This window comes from Astyanax mexicanus, chromosome 15 (genome assembly GCF_023375975.1).
Source record: "Astyanax mexicanus isolate ESR-SI-001 chromosome 15, AstMex3_surface, whole genome shotgun sequence".
NCBI classification, from domain to species: domain Eukaryota; kingdom Metazoa; phylum Chordata; class Actinopteri; order Characiformes; family Acestrorhamphidae; genus Astyanax; species Astyanax mexicanus.
In genome coordinates, this window is record NC_064422.1 from 29605452 (window position 1) to 29628288 (window position 22837).

General features: G+C 38.0%; 1 protein-coding gene across 8 annotated transcripts in view; it reads left to right on the forward strand.

The window, feature by feature from the left end:
* Positions 1–22837, forward strand: part of cacna1g (calcium channel, voltage-dependent, T type, alpha 1G subunit) — a 192430-nt gene that overhangs the window by 153888 nt on the left and 15705 nt on the right. For 7 of the 8 annotated variants that reach the window (XM_049464284.1, XM_049464285.1, XM_049464279.1 and 4 more), the window contains 3 exons: positions 11883–12031; positions 18911–19020; positions 22182–22315. In XM_049464284.1, coding sequence (XP_049320241.1) covers positions 11883–12031; positions 18911–19020; positions 22182–22315 — 393 coding nt within the window. Of the gene's footprint in view, positions 1–11879; positions 12032–18910; positions 19021–22181; positions 22316–22837 lie in introns of all 8 variants that reach the window. The other variant, XM_049464280.1, reaches the window with a different exon arrangement.

The window sequence follows — 22837 nt, forward strand, 5'->3', positions numbered from 1 at the left end:
ACGTTCTGGTTTGTGTCCAGTTGTGCCGCTATTTACATTTACATTTATGGCATTTAGCTGACGCTCTTATCCAAAATGACTTACGAGGTTATTTCTATTATATAGTTAGGAGTCCTACCCAAGGACTCTTATTGGTGTAGCATAGCATTCAGTCCCCAGACCTGGAATTGAACCCTAGTCTCCCACATAATGTGTTAGCTCACTGGCATGCAGTGGTGTTACCCACTGCACCACACTAACCACTGTTAATTATATAGCATATCTAGCTGTTTGAATTAAATGTGTGTTATTAAAAAAGAGATTGGATTTGTATATTTAGACTGACTATAGAAGAGCGCAAGCTTATTTTCACAATTTTGGATTAACCCTACTCCATTACTTGAAATAAATGACAAAGCCTGTTACAAAGCATGTTAGTCACAGATGCCATGTAATTGTAAATTTACTAAATGACAGTTTTTTTTATATTGTAAATATTTAAGTGTAAAGTGTTTTAAAAGAATCCCAAAATAAAATAATATTTAATATTTAGTTTGACAGATATTTATTATCAGTTACTTTTATATTTAGGGAATTTAGCTGACACTCATATTTAAAGGGAACATAGTGTTTATTTATTTATTTATTTATTTTTTTTAGGTAAATTGATATAGTTACAGTATGAAGCATTGCCTGGTTTACAGCCATGGACACAGCATCCAAAATGCAGGTACTATAAGGTTAATTCACTATTAAACTTTTGACATATTTTGTTTTCAGTTAGCTAGTGTATAATGTGATATTGTGGCAGGAGTTGTGCAGCAGAGTGTAAGAGGAAGAAAGTGAAATGACAGCACATACTCTTGGCACAGTGAAGGGCAGCACTGACGCTTATGTAATCCAGCAGCTTTCAGGAACCTTTTTCTTTCTTCCGTCTGCAAGTGAAAATGAGGTAAAAGCACTCAAGTTCTTTATGTATCACCGACTGAACAGATGGGGCAGTATCTCTCAAGGAATTACTTTTACTGATATTATTCTGTTCATATGTCTTCTTCTCTGTAGATAGCTCCTCAATCAGTATAGTTTAATAGTCCGAGTGTGTCTTAATGAGTCACTTTAAGATCAAACTGTCTGTTTAGGGAACCACTGAATAGCCCTACTTTTCACAGTCCTTTACCAACAGAACATTTTGCTGCTTTTCTCGGGGGAGCTGAATTTTTTCCTTTGGCTCTTGCTGACTGAGTGGTTCTCCATTTCACTATTGAACATGTGCACTGCTTCGACTGCTGATCCAACCGTGACAGCCAAACAACAAAGAGTAGGAAAGATGAAGCGCTATGCCAACTCATGCAGATTTGCAGGCAGGAGCCAACCCGTTCTACTCCCAGCACTTTTCAGCAATTCTTTTGTATCATTTGGAAACAAAGGACATTTCTTGTTAGAATGTTTCCTTCTTTTTTTGTCATGAGACATGAATTTGACCTAGCCACGCTCTGCCCAGAAATGCATTCTTTCATGGAAACTGTGGCAAAGTTGGGCAGGCTTTATAGAATGTTGGCAAAAATCTAATTTAAACTAAAAGAAATATAGCATTTTTATAATATAGCAATCAACTCAGTTTTTGTCATAATAGATACATTGACAGTAGTATTAAAGAAGCATTATATGAGAACACTACAGTTCAGACATGTAATTTACTGTTTCACCATCACTATTAATACAAAACAAGTTTCAAGTTCCCCTGTTATTTAAAGGGTGTACTTGCAGATATTCTTCTATTACGAGTTGTTCTTTTCCAAATAACACAAGCTTAATTATTTATATGAACTTCTTACCAAATACTTTTTTTCTATGAAATTTTGGCAACGTTGGCAGAAAACTAATTCAATATATTGAAATATTATTGCAAGGATGAATACAGATTGCCCCTTCCCCACAAAGGACAGCTGTACACATGCAGTTGTGGACAAGCTGAGAAAACAAAACTAACATCTGAGGTAAAAGAACCTTGTGTACTGACATGGTAGAGTAATATTACATAATTTTACACTAATATGTTTTGTCTTAGGGAGTTCTTGTGCACATACTACCAGTTACATAGATACTTATAACAGTTTAAGCACGATATAACAGTATAAGAACACATTAGCATGGTTGTAAATGTGTAGTCTTGTATAGTAATCGGAATTTGATGCAGCATATCCAAACTCAAACCTAAACTCATTAGATGAAATGGATTTTTTTGCCAAATTTCTGTCAAATGTTCCACCCTTGCAAACAGATATTGTTTAGATTATAAATGACTGCATGTATGACAGAGTCACGATAGCTCAATTCAAAGTGGTCACTTTAGCTTGTCTTCTTGTGCAGGCTGTGAGAACCTTGTTTAAGGGTGCAAAGTGTCACATAAGATGGAGCATGCTTCTGTAACTTTCAGTGGCCTGTGTCTAGTCAGTTGTTGTGGTCTTTTAGATCTTTGACTTGTTCAGAAAGACTCACGTGGCTGCTCACAGCAGTCACACACACGTACCAGTGCCCAGATGGCAAAGTAAGCAGAGTTTACTCAAAAATAAAAAAGAGAGTCCAGGGGGAAAAAAGAGTTCATGTTCGCTTTTAGCACACGCTTGATTCACACTCTTGGATTTGGGCTTTTCTTATGGAAAAAGACCAAAATAACTCTTCTTGGATGCTTGGTAACTTGGTGATTGATCGCTTTAGACACAATTGAACTGTTGGGGGATGTGTTTTATAGTCTGTTATCTAACAGGTGTACCTGCAGACGGTTATCTATTTTGGTATGTTCTCTGCCAAATAACGTGAGTGGGATGTGGTTCTACTCTCTTTGAAGGATTCTACTGTTTTGCTTGGGTATTAAACTGAGTGTATACAGTACCTATACTATGAAAAGAACGATGCATTGAATTAACTTGGATTCCGATGTGTACATCATTTCATGAAATGAATAAAATAGGCTCCTGGACAAGGTGTTCAGAGAACATGTGTTTTATGTTCTGTAATTCCAGGAGATTGGTTCCCCTTTTGGCTTAATAATAATTTTAGTCCTGTCAGGTAAGAATTGCACCAGTGTATTGAGACTCTTGCAGATTAATTGGCAATTCATTCCACTCGTTGCCTGTTCGGTGTGTGATTTATTTACAAGCAGAACACATTTCTGATATTTGTACATTCCAGCTTGGGAACTGTGGGTTCCTTAGGTCCTACAGGTCAGAAATGTATGAATGTAGCATTGGAATACTGCAGTTAACCAGCTGGAGAACCAGTCTTTCAATCTGCATCCCAATTCTCTGGTGTAATTTATACATATAATGAAAACCATTGCACTATCCTTTGGTCCAGTGAGCTTATGAGCTTATATTATACACAGTCAAGTCATTAAGTCATGATCATCTCTTTGTTTCTGCACTTATAGACCATTTTTCTGCTCCACTGTGTGTATAAAGAACTACATTTGTAGTTCTGTAATTACAGACTGTAGTCTAGTATCTCTTTCACTACTTAATTATTATGGGGTCAGGCCCAAAAGGACAACAAAACAGCAGGTATTAGAGCAGCTATTATTTGGGTGATGGTGTTGGTTTAGTAGTAGTGTGTGTTATTCTGGTATCAGTGGGTCAGACACAGCAGTGCTGCTGGAGTTTTTAAACACCACAGTGTCACTGCTGAACTGAAAATAGCCCATCAACCAGAAATAAAAATCAACGTAATTCCTGAAATAATGAACACATCTGTATCAAGCAAATTCAATGCACCCTTTTGTCGTCTTCAGTACAGTGATCTCCTGTGTTGAATGGTAAAGAATTAAATGAATGGCACTGCTCTCTACACGTCATCGCACTCACCTTGCAACCCATCATGCACCACAGCCACCCAGCTCCACAGCCCCCATCGCCTTTCCCATCCAGCCTCCATCCCAAAAGGCCCATCTCGCTCAAGTCAGACTCAGAAAGAAAGCGTGGTTCGCCTGCCTACCATGTCTACCAGCATGATATCTGTGTGTTGGTGTGTTTGTGTGTGTTCTGTCTCGTCCCAGCACCTGTCCAAATGTGTTCTGTGTGAGTATGTGAAGCTGTGTGTGTGTGTGTGTGTGTGTGTTGCTTTGTGTTGTGTGTGTGTGTGTGTGCCTTTTTCCATGCCCTGCTTTATAACTGGAGTTATCATGTATAGCTTTATTTTCCTTCTTTTTCTTCTTCTTCTTCTTCTTCTACTTCTCTTTGCCTGGACTCCTCAAGTTTCCTGCTTTTTCCTCCTCACTCCTGGTTTCTGATTCTGATGATCTGTGTTAACAGGACAGCAGAGAATTTGAGCCATCCAGCAGCGTCATGTTTGATTGTTGTTTGTTTGCCTTTTTTATTATTATTTATTTCTTTTTATACATTTTTATTTTTACAGTTGGGTTCTGACTCAGTGTGTACTGGCGCAGAGTGGAATAATCTTAAGAAGGGTTTTTGCAGAGTTCCCAGCCGCATTGGATTTGTGTCTTTTCTCCACAGCAGAACCAGCGGGCCAGCAGACACTGACTCATTCTGTGATCAAACTACTGATTGTTTTTTTTTTTCTTCTTTCTTTTCTTTTCTTTTGGTGGTGTAAAATCAGCCTCAACTAATTGGATTAAAATGAAATGACATTTTGTTTGTCTGCACCAATGACTGTAGAAAAATTGACACAAAATGGAATGCACAATGTCTCTCAAAAGTGGAACCACTATCTATTCAGCATTAGTTTTATCTTACGCTAATATCTTTAACATAATTAAAGTTTATCCTCTTCAGGAATAACGAGACCATCTGCATTACAGTAGCTGAGTTGTAGTCAAGCTGTTAGACAACTAGCTAGTTAATCAGATTATTATTATGGGTCTTGTGGTGTTATTCTGCTGGTTTCATTAACAGACATTCTGAAAAGTTTATATTACAATTTTACATTACAATCTGATGTTTGTGTAAAATGGCCAGATTTTAATAGTTGTTACTCTTCAGCTTCAGTTCAGCTTCAGTTATTGATAAAAAGAAGAGCTAAAGCAGCTGCAAATATAAATCTTTTTATAGTAAAATACATGTTGAAACACTACACTTCATAGTTGAAACATATACTCTACAAATCAGATATCCGCTTTGCTTTGCTTTGTGATTAGGTTGTGCTATAAGCTCAATGAAGGCAGTCTGAGACACGCTTGGTCAGGGGACAATAGCAGATCCACTACATAAACATTTCGTCACCACCTCTGGTGTCTACTGTGCAGACCCAGACTGATTGCAAATTTAACAACATGGTGGGCACTTTTGGCTTCTTCATTTCTATAGAACAGTAGGAAATAGATGCATTGGTTCCAGGTTTTCTACAGTTATCGGTCTGTACATTTCTGCTACAATACACGGCTGAACCCATTTATTTATTTATATATTTTTTTATTTATTTGTGTATTTATGTGCACACCTTCTGTCATCCAGGCCTCAGTGTTTCTTTTGTTCAGCTGCTCCGTCAGACAGTCAGTCTCCTCACGGCTCATTCCACTTTCAGCACCGTGTGGTCTTTCTCCACTGCTGCATTACTCAGTGTTGCACTTTATCAAGCACAGCTCCAGAAAGAAAAGGTCTGTCGGCCTGATCGCAAACAGTCGGCATCAGTGTACGTTCATGCAGCGCTGTCCTGCATTAGAACATGCCATGCCATTAGAACATGTTAAGTGTGAACAAAAGTAGGGTTTCATAGTGGTCATAGCAGTCTGCATGCAGGGGTACTGTAAGTACCTTGGTATTTAATCTGTTGAACATAAAACAAAATATTCATAAAAATTAATTACAAAACCACTCGCTAGAAAGTAAAAAAAAGTAAAAAAAAAAAAAGCTTTCAAGTTTTTGTTTCAGGTTATCAGATGATCATTCACTAAACACATTCATTACACATGCATTTTAAGCTGACAATGGTGTTTATTTCATTGTCTGTGGTGTTGTTTTGTGTATAATAGTTGTAAATTGATGGTACATCACAGTGTGTCTGTATTTCCCAACTGTCCAAGCTTCTGAGGTACAGGCTGATATGTATAGCATCTCCGTAAACGGATCTCTCCTGCATCTGTGACTGTATTGTGAAAGACCCTGGACCTCTGTTTTATCTGTTAAATTCATTTTTGATTTATTGCAAAACAGAAACAAATGCAGATTAGTATTTGGTGCATAAATGCTAAATATATAATTTTTTTTTAATTGAGACTATTTTTTATAATCTAGACTACTGATTCAATCAAGGGGTCCATGGTCTCTGGTTTTTAGCAGGGTTGGGCTAAATATATTTGACGGTCATTATCAAAATACTGTGCCTTTTGGTCTTTAATTTTTTTCAAAAAATGAATTAAGATTCGTAATTCTTTTGCATATCACATTTATTATACATAACTTACCTCAAACAGCACAGAAATCATAATTTCCAAGCTTAATCATTATATTAAGATACATTCTGATATTTTACCACGGCAGAGTGAAGAGCTTAAGCTTTACTTCAGCTCAGTATTGAGACAATGAAAGAAATATTAGACTAATTAATTAAATATTATTAATTGCTGAATATGCAGCATGTGCCTTTAGTCCCTTGAAAAGGAAAAAGCTCAATAGTTTTGAGGTCACTGATGTCAAGGGTTACTTTTTAATGGGGTGGTTCCCAATTATCCCAAAATGACAGGGTGGACAGTAAATTCTTGTACATGTTTAAATAGCTTGATATTGTTTACTAAAATAGCTAAATGAGGAATTAGTGTTTGTATGCAATTTAAACTAATTAAACTGTTCTGCAGACGAAACAACAGGCACAATATATTGATTTTGACCCTTGGATAAACTGCATGTGGAAACACTAGACTCATCACAAGTTCTACATATCTATGCATTAAGGCAAGCATGGTTTTAGGCCTATGAAAAGACAGACAAGAGTCCATCTCCTCAGGCTTTATGGGCATTGCTCTGAGTTCCCAGCCAATCATAGCAAGACTTTTGAGCAACTCAGTCTCTCTCACTGATGGATGCCCAAAGTCTTGTGGTTTACAGCTCTTGCTCAGTACACTGCTGTTTATCATTCATCCAAGAAACTTCAATTGCCTGCCCCAAATTTTTGGCCACTTGAAAAATATCAAGATGAAATTGGAAAGGGGATAAAATTGCCATCCAAGCGAAGAATGTCTCATTAAATCATAGTCATGGTATCGTTAGCCCGTGCCGTGAAAATAGAGACAGAGATGGAGAGGGCCGAGAGTCATGGTCCTCACCACTATTTCTTTCTTTTTTTTTTTTTTTTTTTTTCCTTGTCTTGGTTAAAAATAGTCCCTGTCCATCCCCTTTCCCCCAAAATCTAAATCTCTTTAAAGCTGATTTGGCTGACACGTTTGTGGCCGTTCGCTTTGAAGCATTGCTATGGCATGACATCAGAGTGGCACCGCTGCCAAAAGGAACCCAAAGTTCAATCCATTTTCCAAACATAGCATGCCAAGCTTCTCACTCTCCTTCTCTTTTCTCTCGTTCTCTTTCTAAAGAGAGGGAGAGAGAGAGCTCAATGTTGGGGTTATGGAGGGTAATTTGGCTCATCACTCCTACGTTCCCCTCACTCCTGTTTGGGCTACAAAATGGTAGTCTTGTCCTCTAGCCAATAAAAATCTGTACTCTGTTTTTACCTTGGTGCAATGCTCATTAGCTGTGAGAGCTCTCCCTCCACTGTATAAAATTGCCTTTTAATATCTTCTAACCCTTAGATGTCAATCAAAATCTGATAATGAAAGTGTATGATGTTTGGTAATTCACCTGTAGCTTATTGTCTTATTGAATCAAGCAGTGTTTAGGCAACAATGTACTGAACGATGTCTTACTACAATTTTTGTTTTACACAATATAGACAACTGTAGCTGGACACCAGCTCATTTATCAAGGGTATTAAAAAAAAAATAGTTCCCCACCTTAGCCCACATCTGGTATTAGGCATGGTGCCAAAATGTTAATGTTTATCTGCTTCTAAGAGTCCTAAACTATTGGCAGTTTGGCAGTTCAATTAAATTTTTCTCTACAGAGACTAGACAAGTTCTGTATGTCTAGTTTATGCATTTGCACATTTGTGTCAGCAATTTGTGCAACTTAGCATTAGTAACTGGAAGCAGTCTTTAAAAAATGACTCCTCTCGTTCTGTAGAGTATGATTGTTTAAATATATATTTTTTGGAATATAATAGTCAATCTACTGCAATAGCTACCGCAATAGACCTCTAAGGGTTAACCAGTGCAATTTACTATACTATTAAAATAATAGTGTTACAAAGTGTTCTATGAGTGATGCCATAGAAGAATCACTTCTGGCTCTATAAATTATTATTTTTGTAAATGAGATCTATGTGTGAGAAACCTTTTAAAGGAGTTATATATCAATGTAAATGTGCTTTCTATGGTATTGCTCAAAACACCCTTTGTACCACCTTTATCTTTGAGTAAATATGAAATACAGATTCCATTTACCCCAAGTAGTGCATGCTTGCAGAATTTTTACCATTTGGGTTTTATTTAGGGCCATAAAGTCCTTCAGTGTGTTTCATTAGTTGAAAGATTGAGAGGGAGAGCTCCTCACCCATCAGGAGGATGAGAGGGAGGTGGAGGAACGGTGGGGTCACGTGGGAGCGGATCTCTTCAGAAGCAGCCAGGTGCACCTGGAACCAGTAAACAGTCCCCAACACACAGCCACCATGGCCTGCTTCCGAAACGTCTCCGTAATCGAGCACCCTAAAACTGGAGCAGTCTAGTGCCTGTCCCCCCAGGAATTGTAGTACAACTAAGAGATGAATCGAAAACGCACACTGGCTTGTGCAATCCACTCCATTGCTGCTTTCCTTTCTTTTTTTTTTTTATCTGTGCCATTCTTAAAAAAGAGGGAAAAGTTTTTGCAGAGGCGGAGTGCCTTACATTCATAAGTTATAAGCGAATTATGAAACTCTAGTAATGTCAAGTCAGCACATTAAAGAGCAACAAAAAAAAAAACGTGGCTCCAATTAGGCAGCACTAGAGCCAGAGCTCACACTGTGATCCTGAGATAATTAAGCACAGCATTGGTCTAGCTGGCATCCTGTCCCAAGACCTCTACAGTCTCATCGACAGTGTATAAATACAGCAAATAACTAATAATAGGTAGCTAAACATCAATATTAATGAAAAAATGAATTTCTGCAGATTTAGCTTAATCTCTGTCTTCTGCATCTGTAGCATGTGGTTGATTACCACAGTATATAATAATTCTAATGTATTATACAAAATAAATGCTATGCTATTTTTTGCTACTGTGCTCAGTGTGTAATTTACTTTTACTCAACTGCCATACATACAAATCACACTTGAGCTCCTTCTTATGGATTTTACACAAAATTGGCTAATGTTATGCAGCATTACACAGTTCTCTTGAGAGATTTTGTGCAGCTCTACCAATGTTACATAGTGTATTAGCAGCATTGGAGCTAAAGCAGCAATGACAGAGATGCCATTCTCATTTGTACAAATCAGTGGAGCATCAAAATGATTTTAAACCTATTTTACGGTAAAATTGCTCCAGGTAAAAGGTAGAAACAAAAAGGTAAAAAGACAGTTATATTCTGAAAATAAATTAAGATATTTATACAAAGATTAAGAATATTTCTACAGATAATAAAACATTAAATGAGTGAATTTGTGTCAAATTAGAAAAAACTTCACATATATATGATTGTTGTATACTACCAACCTCAGACCATCATTTCCAGTCTTATCATTAGATTAACATTTCCTTAGTCCAATCACAGTTTACTTTGTGCTAAAAGAAAGAACACCTACAGATTAGACCTAATTTTGTATAGGATATCTAAATTACAGTATGCCTTCATAGTTACACCATGCCTTTCCTCTCAATAACACAGCAAAAGCCTTTCCCTCATGTCCTTCGCTGCCAATTAGCTCAAGTGCAAAGGCTGAACAGCTGTATAGCGCTGGCTCTAGTCCATGGATTCACAGCAGAAGCCACTTTCTCCTGTCCTATAAAGCCCTATGGGGCAGTACTGCACAGACAGTGATGCATATGCACCTGAAGTGCGTGTGATTGTATGTCCATTCATGTGCATGGCGGTCGTTCATGAGTGTTCCGGCCAAAGCTGGGCACACTACGTTCCCGGTCTTCACGGCCTCCCAATTGCCCAAGCTGCTGGAATGAAGTGTCCAGAATGGAGCAGCCGTACGATTAAAGGAATTCTGCTGAATTTCTTTGTTAAATGACAGCACACTGCACCTGTTCCTCCAGTGCGGGGGGCGGCTGGTGCCAGGGCTTTGGGGACAGGCTGTTTAATGGGCTGACAGGACCACAGGGAGCATAGCTGCTGCCTGCAGCCCCTGTCTGTGTGCTGGAGTGATAACCCCAGCACCCCTCCCGTCGGACCCCGCTGCTCTGGCAGAACCTCCACCCCTCCATTCTTCATTCCTCCTTCCCATCCTTCTTCTGCCTTCGTCCGTCCGTCCGTTCCTTGTCCTCCTCCAGAGGATCCAGAACACAGCAACAGCAGTAGCAGTAGAGCCACAGCCGCCTGCAGTGAAATATGAAATGTGCCTTAGATGCTTCTTCAGTAGCATGTGTTTTTTATTCTTCTTATTTTTATTGTTTTTATTTTTTGGGAGATCTTTTTATTGTCTGTTTGGAAATGATAACAATGCAAATTTAACCTTTATTTATTGTTTTAATTATTTTATTTTTAAGCAAAGAGTTCTGACTTTTTTTTAAAAAGAAAGAGAGGAAGATGTCTAAAAAAAATCTAGGAGTCATCTGAAGCCCCCAGAATAGAAACCTCCCAGCTAATAAGCTACCAAATCATTCTCAGACTTAGACTGTATGCAGGTGAACACACGTGTGTGTGTGTGTGTGTCGCATTTGGAAAAAATCATTCATCTGCAGACTCGGAGAGCCAGCAGCTTTAGACCAGCAGGTCCAGGACATGCTGTAATTTAAGGAATGCTAACATTAGCTACAATTTGTCTTTTTTCCTTGCAGTAAATGTTACTAAAGCCTATACAAACTAAACTAGATCAGTCTTATTGGTACTAATATAATATATAACATTGCATAACAAAACTCAACTTTTTTTTTTGTTTAAGGAAACATTAAATATTAGCCTCAGACTTTGTTAAAAACTAAAAAGTTGGGAATTAAGACTTGATTAATATTTAATTGCATGACTGGGCTTTAATATAGGTTTGTGATTTATTCTGCTGTCAGGAGTACATAGAATACAAAACGCTAAAGGCTTTAATTGAGGATTTAATTAGTATAGGGTGTACGTTGTCCCACAAAACGACACAATATATTATATATAAAGGATTCAGTCTGCTAGGTGGTGCTAGTCTAAAACTACATCATATCATGGAACTGCTGTTCTGAATCTGCTGCGCTATAACTGGAGCTCTCTGGGTCTTCAGATGGATGCATCTCCTCTTCAGTGGAAAATTTTGTGTACGAGAGCTCATTAGAATAATTGTGACGTGAGGGAAGAGTGTGTTGATGAGATGGCACCTGACAGCGGGATATGAGTGTGCAGGTTTGAGGCATCCTAATTCTGTAAGGCCTCCTCAATGCCCTTGACTCTGCAGATGGAGGATGGCAAAATGTTCAAGGACCTTTTCCTCTCTTTCTTGCTTTAATCAATTATGAAGATCTATCTGTTCTAGCTGCTTCTCTTTTAACCCTTTCCCCTTCTTCCTTTTGGCTCTCGCTGCTTTGGGCATGTGTGTGGTACGTGTGTTAATAAGTATGTGTGTGTGTGTGAGAGTGTCTGATTATTTGTGCCTGTGTATGAGTACTAATATCTCTCACTTGCCTCCTCACCTTGATGGTGGTTCCTTACCGTAGAAGCTCAGAGTAAGCCGTACTACTCGGACTACTCGCCGACTCGACGCCTGATCCACAAGATGTGTACCAGCCACTACCTGGACCTCTTCATCACCATCGTCATCGGACTCAACGTCATCACCATGTCCATGGAGCACTACCAACAGCCAAGGGTAGGTCTTTTCTTTACTTCTTTTATCTAAATGACTGCTGTGACTGTAGAAAAGTAAGGAGACCATGCTTCCAAAATCACCTTCCTTTCTACTGAAATAAATCCAAAACGTCCACCGTATTGTTAAATTTAAGAGCCATGTCTATGAAGTAGAGACCTGAGATAGAGCCAAGCTCACCTACTCATTTGGAAAGCCACTTTTATTGAGTTTACAGGAAGAAGGTTCTGTTTTCTAGACTACTATGTATTTAAAAATAAGGTTTAAAAACTGATTTCTGGGGGGAATTAAATAATTTTTTTCAATATTATCACAGGAAAATCCAACTGTTGGAATTAAAAAAACTGGAGATGAAAAACAGTTTAGAGGCTGTTTTGCAATCATTGAAACAAATAGGGATAGGCACCGCTACACGTTTGAGAGACATTGCACTGCCCATGCTTTTCTATAGCCACTCATTCAGTTCTTACATTAATTAAACGTATCGCTTCAACAAAGTTACTGCTAAAAGAGAGTACACTAAAAAACAAGCTGTGGTGATATAGTAGTTTATTAATGCAGAAATGATGTGAAGTAAATTCAGTGCACTTGTTTTTATTGTCCAGCACAGGCTATGCTGACTGAAACACTGATAATATTTTATGGTTTTGGATGTGTGCCCTCTCTTTTCATAATTGCTAATGGTCACCCACAGTACAGCACATTTTGAAGGCCGCTGTGTCGTTTTTATGGCCCTTCCAAGTAATTACTGCTTTAATCTTGCCTCTTTGTAGCTCTGCTTTGTTGGAGCTTTAGTTATTACACATCAGTGATTGTATAATTGGCCTTAGAAGCCATTATATTTTGTTGCACCTTTATTGGAATGCTCTAAGATGCTGAATTGCCGCCCTTTTGCATCATTATGTTGAGTTGTTGCGAGAGGCTTGTCTGATTAAACAAAAGAGAAACACATGCACTGAACTTGAGGAGTGTTTCCTTTAGCCCTCACATAATACTGAATGTGGATTCAATTAAGCAGTGAGACACAACAGCCTGTGAGTTACCGTGATTTTACCTTGGGTTAATAGGTACAATATAAACGAGTGATTTATAACACAACAGCAGCAAAGATAGTGAATAAAGAAGGTATTAAAGAAAATATGATCTAATCAATAGAGAACAATGAATATAAGAGCTAGGCCTTTAGATTGACACTTTAATGAAAAACTCTGGTCTTTCACAAACCATATTTTCATGTTCTAAATAAAGCGTGTTAAAGGCATTCTTCATATTTTAGGACTGAAAATGTTTTTAGCTCTTTTACAGCTCTTTTATTTTAGTAAAACATTCAGGTACCAAGATATTTTTCTTTCTAACGAAATTAAGTGAAATCTAGTTAGGTTGCAGTTTACACTCACATGCCAAAAGTCATTACACAGAATATGTCTGGGGCGCCTTTTGCATTGAATGTTGATGGGGTTTCTGCCTGAGCAGCACTTCTGTTCACCTGGACAATTCTAGCCAAATGGCATCGGCCATCCTACTGTGCTGTCCACTGTGAACGGTAATGTCTTCTATCACATATTGTCTTCTGGTCATACCAGCAAAACCATCTTTTCAACACAACCTCTCTATAAGCATCGACTCTCTCTCTCTCTCTCACCGACAAAGGTTGCTAGGAACCTGGGTGTTATGGTTGATGACCAGCTCTCCTTCACGCACCATGTGGCCTCGGTTGCTCGATCCTGCCGCTTCGCGCTTTATAACATCAGGAAAATTAGACAGTTTCTGGCGCAACAGGCCACCCAACTCCTGGTACAAGCAGTCGTCATCTCACGCCTCGACTACTGCAATGCCCTGCTAACTGGCCTCCCGACCTGCGTAGTAAAACCACTCCAAATGATCCAGAATGTAGCAGCACGTCTGGTCTTCAACCAACCAAAACGGGCACATGTCACCCCACTGCTCATTGAGCTCCACTGGCTACCAGTTGATGCTCGCATCAAATTCAAAACTCTTACAATCGCCTACAAGGTGATGACAGAACAGGCTCCTTTCTACCTGCACTCACTCCTGAAGGCTTACGCTACCTCCCGGCCGCTGCGCTCCTCCAATGAACGTCGCTTTGCTTTGCCAAACACTCACACAAAGCAATCCAGACTGTTCTCATACAGAGTTCCCCAATGGTGGAATAAACTACCTTCCACTACCAGATCAGGAGAATCTCTCGCTATCTTTAAGAGACTCCTGAAGACAGAGCTCTTCAAAGAGCACTTACTCTCCTAACACCTCTAACACACTAACTACTTCTAACCTCATTTCCCTCTTCCCATCCTCACTTCTCTATTCCTTTATTTCCCTTCGACCTCCTTTAAGCCCTATCTAAAAATGGGTTATCTAAATTCCTATTACTTTTGTACTTCATTATTGTAAGTCGCTTTGGACAAAAGCGTCTGCCAAATGAAATGTAATGTAATGTAACATATTCCGGGTACAAACGCAACCCTGTGGATTGAGTAGTCTAATGTAATGACACTTCATGATCAGTTTGCACAGTGCTACCCTTTGGCATTTCAATGTCTATTCTGATTGGTCCATGTCTAGCCCTGATGATTATATTAAATAAAAAATAGGCTTAAATTACAGTGTATTCCCTACTGCATAACTTAAACAAATATTAAAGTAACACTTAATACACACTCATTAAGCACTTTATTAGGACAACCTGTATGTTTTGTATGCATGCAATTATCTAATTAGCCAATTATGTGGCAGCAGTACAATGTATAAATCCTGCAGATATGGGTGAGCAGTATCAGCAACATTCTCATCAACCATCAGAATGGAAAATAAAAATGTGCTCTCTGTGATTTTGGATGCGGTGTGATTGTTGGTGCGAGACGAGCTGGATTTAGTATTTCTGTAACAGCTGATCTCCTGGGAAATGATTAGCACAACAGTCTCCAGAGTTTACTTAGAATGTCACTATGAAAAAATGCATCCAGTAAGGCAGTTCTGCAGATGGAAAAGGGTCAGATGTGTGACAGAGCAGATGGGCTACAGCAGCAGAAGACCACATCAGGCTTTACTTCTCTCAGTGTTCTGGCCAGATTTTGTGTCTGTTAGTGCATCTCTTTACACCATACACCGAACACTGCACAGTTATCAGTTTAGCGAGATGCCTTTCCTGGCGTTGTGCTGAATTCTATTTCAATTTTATTTCTGCTTATAAACAATGGTATTTTAGTGTGTAATGAGTGAAAAAGGCTTGCCTCATCTTCCTGTAAATGGTCGGAAATCCTGAATCAACCAAAAAATCTGTTACAGTTATTGAAACGCATTTGAGATGTGGTAAAATGGGAGATTTTCTAGCAATAAAGGGCTTCTGAATCTGCGAGGACTGTCACGTGACTACGGCTGGGCGATATACCAAGATTCAGTAGTACGATTCAGGGCTTCAGGTACACATGCAAAATTATGAGATTTTTACTATAATATAAAGTTTAATTCTTATTAAAGGTTATAAGCTATAAATATTGCGTAGTTGTTTAGTTATTGTTTTTTTTTGTCTGCAATTTTATTCAGCAAAATATATAAGTCCATAAAGATAGCTAGAGATAGCTACAATGTATTAGGATTGTTTCTGGTAGATTTTACTACTCAACAAACAGGCAAACTGCTCTGTTGAGCTATCTGTGTGTCTTCGATCATATGGACTAAGCTAATGTGTGTTTTACAGCATATACATATATGATCAGAAAAAGGAAACTGCAAGTGCCAATGTGTTGAGAGTTAAAAAAAAATAATGTAAATGTTACTTTAATCTATTTGTTGTTACTTTATATTTTGGATAAGGGTCTGTTTAATATTTAGTGCAGTTTTTCAAAACCCAGGGTGGTTGTAATTTATTTTTTTCAGTTATTTAGGATATTAAAATATTTTTATATTGGGAGCCCAATGTCTGCTCTTGTTAATATAACATAGTTTAACTGTAAAATGGTGTAATAGTAGAAGCAGGAAAAAGTCTTTTCTATAGTGCCTTTAAAATGACAATATTATCGTTTATCGCATTAATTTCTGGGACAATATATCGTCCTGAAAATGTTATAGTGACAGGCCTAGTGGTGGGAAATCCTAGGTCGGTTCGGGCTCGGGCAGAGAGTCTAGGCAAATTTTACGCCCATTTAATACAGCTACAGGAAGGGGGAGCTCACTGAATTTGACGTGGCTCTCTAAAAACGGGTAGGGAAAAAAACAGCCCTTCTAAGAAGCACGTTTAGGCAAATGAATCTGCTGGATGCGGAGGTCCTGACTGAGCTTCATAACTGTTCGGAGATCATTCACTCCACTGTGCGCGCAGGTTGGAGCTTTATCTTCTAAACGTGTATGATTTGAGCCTCATTTAGAAAGAACACTGTCTGTGCTGTTAGCGGTTGGTCTGTTCGCTGTCTAATAGTATCGCTCTGTGCGGTTAGCATGTTAGCTAACTAATGATATCGGTCTATGCGGTTAGCGGTTAGCCTATTAGCTAACTAATATTATCGGTCTGTGCGGTTAGCATGTTAGCTAACTAATGTTATCGGACTGTGCTGTTAGCGGTTAGCCTGTTCGCTAACGAATGTTTTCGGACTTTGCTGTTAGCGGTTAGCATGTTAGCTAACTAATGTTATCGGACTGTGCGGTTAGCTAGCTAACGTTACCCGTCTGTGATTTTAGCAGTTTGCCTGTTTGTTAAAGTTATTGGTCTGTGCTGTGGTGTTAGTGGTTATCTTGTTAACTAGAATTAGCTAACTTTTTTGGCCTGTGCTGTAACTTACTGTTAGTTTTTTATCGTCAGTAGAATTCAGTTATAAACAGCTTTCCTGGACTCTGTGTAACTGTACTATAGGTTAGCGTAGCAAGTGAGCTTCATAACTCAACACCACCACAGATAAAAAGCTGATTTCTATATTCTGTCCATTCAGTCGCTCTATCATTCTAATCTAAATTTTTAACTATAAGTGGAGTCAGTCAGACAGATTGGACTGTATTCTGTGGTAAACAAAATCTTAAATATCATGCTAATTAGCTAAGTTAATATTTTGATTAGTTGTGCTAAGCATTTTATTATGGTCAGACTGATGGTTTACATCTGTATTTAATCTTTTTTTTATCATAACCCAGACTTTGACGGTATTGTAGCCACATAAACACAGGACTCGCGCAGTTTATGCAAATCTCTGTCGCCGGCAGTACTGTATACCTTGTTAATGTTTTGAAATGGTATGAATTGAAAAAAAAGTGAAACTACTTTATTATCTTGTTGTGGATCCCATGCTATAATAAAGTGGGACAAAAGAAGGCCGTACCCAGTATTCATAAAGTATTCAGTGTTCCTATTCTTATGCAGTGTAATGCTGTAATACATAATAACATCTGTTCAGTATGGAATTATGTATGATTAAGGTAATTTATTAATTAGAAAAATCGCAATAATGCAGTTTGATATCAGTAGGCTGTGGATGCCAGGCAATATTACATGCACAAGCAAGAGCACAGTAATTGTTAATATGTTAAAACATTAATAGAGAACTCAGCTGATTTAGGGGTTGTGTGTATAAAATATTTAATAGTTTATTAATTATAAAATATAGATTTTATTTATTCACCATTCAGACCTTCACTGCTTATTGTGATGCACTTTGGAAGTGTCTTAATAGAAAAGTTGGTGTTTACTTCCTGTGCTAATTCTTTATCTCTGTGTGGGGTCACTGGGCATTGCCCCTGTTGTTAATGGAGTACACACCAGCATTACCTGTGGTTATAAATAGATGTCTGTGAGGGAAAGAGGTGCAGAAGGTGTTTAACCATTGGCCACTTAAATAAATGCTTATTCACTGCGCCAGGTCAGTGATTTTAGTCCATTGTTGGATGGAATGGAACAGTGTGTTCCCATAGTAGAGCCACTGGAAATGCTAGCTCTTTTCCAGCCTCCTCTGTGGGTTTAATCAACTATGATTCTTTATCTTCTTTTCCGTTATCATATAGCAAGGCTAAAAGACTTATAATTAGTATGGAATTGACTTTTTCTTAACTCATGAGCCATACAGGACATCTCAACAGTTGAATTCGATAATTATCATAAATTGCTCTCTAAATTACATTCACATTCCAATAAAAATTTACATTGCAGTAAGAAATAGTGATAATTATTTGTCATTAAAAAGTTAGTATGGTTAAAAATCTTTTTATATGTAAACATAAAAAAAAGCAATGCTTTTTGTGAGTTGACTCTTTCAACCATCCTACTGTGGATGAATTTGTGTAATTTTACATTAAACATTAAAGGGCTGTCTCCCAGACAGGAATAAAAAAAACATGTCTTTTTATGTATTTTGTTTATTTTTTGAATATGGCAGTTGTTGTTTACATTGTTCCAAAATGTCTTCATGAATGGATAAACAGTATGTATAAAAAAAAAGTGCATATTGTTGATACTGAAAATAATTTAAGCATCTATATACAACTTCAAAATGTTTTAAAATAAGAAGTAATGCTACTTGCACACTGCTGCTTGATGCGAGTAAAAGGGATTCAGATTTCAGCACAGTGCTTTTTTTTTTTTGTTTGTTTAATGAGGGATGATAGCCTGCATCAGTTTCCTTTAATTCGCCTGAAAGTCCAAACTCTCAGTTGATTCAATTGATTATTACCAAACTATTTATTTTGTTTGGATCAAATTTTTTTTTGGACCACCATTCACACCTTTTTCAAATACTGTTTGGGTCAATTTGAAAAGTCCAAAAGTGCAACCCAAACAATGTAGCTATAACACCCCCACATATAGAGCATTAAGGTGATTGGTTTTGTCAGGAAGGATCGAGCTCTTTCTAAGCTCCTGTTCTGCAATCTCTCTTGTTTTAGGTGCTTGATGAAGCCCTGAAAATCTGCAACTACATTTTCACCGTCATCTTTGTCCTGGAGTCGGTTTTCAAACTGGTGGCTTTTGGCTTTCGCCGTTTCTTCAAAGACAGGTAAGAGACATGCAGTGACTGTTTTCCTGAAGTTCAGAACGTCTATGAATAAATCACGATTATGCGTCTGGGAGTCTAGGAAGAATGAATCCAGATGTGCTGACAGCAGCATAATTGATGTCTCGTGTATATCAATAGCTTGTTAGCTGCTTTAAAACCATATCCCACACCATGATATCACAGCATAGAGATCCTTGGTTAGCCTCAGACTGCGGCAAGCACAGTAAGGGATGAACGATTTGGCATGTGTGGTGGAAACTGAGAAACAGTTCATATCGTTTGTGGTTGTCAGAAGAAACCGTTCTGCTTCAAGTATCCAAATGCAGCTTCATGACGACCCATAATAATTTGATAGTGCCTTTGGGTTACAGACCAATAGAACTCCTATTGCAAGTCAAATGGAGCAAAGGCATGCATGTTTGACAGTGTAATGCATCCAGCACACAACATGCGTAGGTATAATGACGCACATCCTCCCTCTTACTGGAATTGTGATCGTTTACTGTAGAGACAGGAGTATGCAGCATATGAACTCTTCTGTATTGTTCCTCATATTACAAAATGAATCAAAAAAGGAGAAACTCTCTTGCGGCCAGGATTTATATTGAGCCTGTCATGAAAACAAAATCAAGTTTTAATGTGTTTATTGATTTACCTGTATTTTACAACATTCCACCTGACATAAATCTAAAATACAGCTGTGTTATATATCAGGATATGAATAATGAAAAGTAAGGGGGAAAAAAAGCCTATATCTTATAGCATGTTCTTGTGTAAGCTGTGTTAAAATTTCAAAATGCCCCATTTGATCTCCAGGCCATTCAATTCTTTTGCTTTTGTGATGTCACAGAATGCATAACTTACATACACACACAGCACACTTCTGTAGCAGTAATGGTTTCAGTTTGGACTGCTTTACATCTCTGTACAATACAAGGAAGCTAATCAGAAAAAAAGGTTATGTCACAATTGTCTCATTTTAAATGCAAAGTACTAAAATCAGCATGTTTAATTATAAATGATAGAAAAAGGTTGGAAGATGTAAAGAAGAAAACTCTCTGCACGGCAACACCGATTGCAAAACAACTTTAATACTTCAGCATTGTTGAATCACTTATGCTTATTAAGCAAACATTAAAAATAGAATAGAATGGAAGTAGAATAGTTACTCATTCATTATAAGAGATCACTTATAAAATTACAAGTTTTTGATTTTACCAAATTGAAAACCTCTGGAATATAATCAAGAGGAAAACGAATTATCACAAGCCATCATACTATTTTATTTGGAATTTGGGAGAAATGTTGTTCATAGTTTATAGAATAAAACAACAATGTTCATTTTACGCAAACATATACCTACAAATAGCAAAACCAAAGAAACTGATTCAGAAACTTAATGCATTAATGCAAACTTTCAGTTTGTACAAAAAAGATTATTTTATTTAAGGTAATAAACTGGCATACATAAAACATAAATTTCCCTGCTTACAGTGTAGGATATATACCTTTTGTATTTGTATTTAACAAAAGTATAATTTTACTTACTCTTTTACCCAAGTTACACTTTATTTGCTTAGTATGATTCACCATTTATAAATGAAAGTTGTTATACAGATTCTATAAAGTCTGTCCGCTGATCAGTAATCTGTAGCAGTTATTTGCTGGGAGCTCCAGGTGTGTATTCTTGATAAAAGCAAGATTGCTTTGATCAGATACTTGATGGTTAAGAAGCTGGTATGAAAATGTAGAAATGATTTGTGTGATGATTTTAGCTTCAGTCCTCCCTCATATCTAATGAAACACCTCGCATGGCTGCAGGCCTCTGAGAATTGGCTGGCCTCAGAGCCAGCTCCAGGCAGCACTTCAGCCATGACAGTTCTGCAGTGCTTGACCTCGGAGGAAGTGATTTAGATTTTGGCGAGTAGTTTTAAGTCTCACTTGGAGGCAGTGATTACTGCTAGAGGCCTGAAAAAGTGGGGTAAGATTGAGTTCAGATGAGGGTTTTGACATTACGTTGTGTGTGAATGATGTTAAATAATGTTTCAACTTGTGAAAACTGGAAGTCAGATTGGAAACTGAACGTCTCTCTTACAGTCTCGTTTAAACTGCTGTGCTGAAGCATATATCACCACTGTCATCACTTCATCTGCATCTCAGAAACAGTTACTTCATAGAGACAGGGAGATCATTAACATCTGTTATATCAGAGTTGTTTAGTAAGGAGGTTTGTTTTTCAGAATTAGTTTCCTTTCATCATGAAATGTTCACACAGTGTAAAGGCTAGCATTTTCAAAAACTGCCAGCAGTAGAGATGGAACCATTGATTGAATGGTTGAAGATCAGCTGATATATCTCTAATTTAGCTGCAGCAGGTCTGTGAGGATTATTATTGTTGCTTGGTCACAGTCAGAGATGTATAAAATACTGGAGACTCAGGCTTGAGTGAAAGTACAAGTGCTCTATCAAAAAAAGTTTTGTCGTGTAAGTTTTTAACATATTCTGTACTAAACTATTGCAAGTAGTTTATTTTAAAATGTACTATTCAAATACTGAAAGTCAATTACAGTACTACTATTTAGGGAGCATCGTTGTCTTTTTATAAGACAGATTGATTGCTTGATTTGCTTAGTGATGAGGCTGAAAGACGATTGGTGGGTGGTAATCAGCCCAAAAAAACACAGATTGGTCCATCTCTATCAAGCAGTTTGTGTGTGCATGGTGTTGGGTAGATACAGAGTGTTATATCATGTATATAACATTAGAAAACGTGTAAACATAACTCAGAAAATATAATGTAATTAATGCAAAATGTAGAAATAGTAGATAGGCAGTATCAATTATTCATTTAGATGGTAAAATGATAGTATAATAAAGGGGATTTAAAATTAACATGTAAGGTGCTGGGTGGAAACCCTTCTGATCAATACAATCTAACTGTGAAAATACAAAAGCAGTACAAATATATGTCCCTCAGGACCCGTTTTTCACTAGTGGAATGAATCTAACTGAACTGTCTGGGCTGTTCTTTGATGGTCCACCCCCCTCTCCCCAACACCAAGAGTGTTAATAACAGACATGGGAGCAAGTTGCAGGTATCAACATTTCTTCAGCACTTTACCCAACTCTTATATAACCTGTGTATATGTGTGTGTTTGCAGGTGGAACCAGTTGGATCTAGCCATTGTCCTGCTGTCCATCATGGGAATAACTCTGGAGGAGATAGAAGTCAATGCCTCGCTCCCCATCAACCCCACCATCATCCGCATCATGAGGGTGCTCCGCATTGCCCGTGGTGAATACACATGCTTTATTTTCTTGCTTTTTTCTGATCCTCTGTTCTGAAAATGCCAGCAGCGTCCGTGTGTCTGCTGTTTCCCCACACACTGTTCAGCAGTCCCACATCATGCAGATAGAGACCAGATGGCTGCAATGAGAAATTCAGCTCACATAACCTCTTCCTAACTCTTATACACACACATGCGCACATGCCCACACATACACACCCAGAGTGTGTGAGAAGCTGGGCCTCTCATCTGTTTTGGGCGATTACTCTCTTCTAATGAATGAGCTGCTGTGGGAGTCTTTATAGATTACTCCCTCAACAGAGACGGCCAAGCAAACACACCTGCGTTAGAGAGAGATTGTGTGTGTGTGTGTGTGTGTGTGTGTACACGTGCACTCTGGCTCTCCTGTCTCATTCATAAAGACACTCCCTTAATTAAAGTTGCAGTCATTCTCAGCTCCTCCAGCAGCAGAGAGTGTACAGGTTGGTTCGTGGTTGAATGGCCTTGTCATCTGCATCATTAATGCAGTG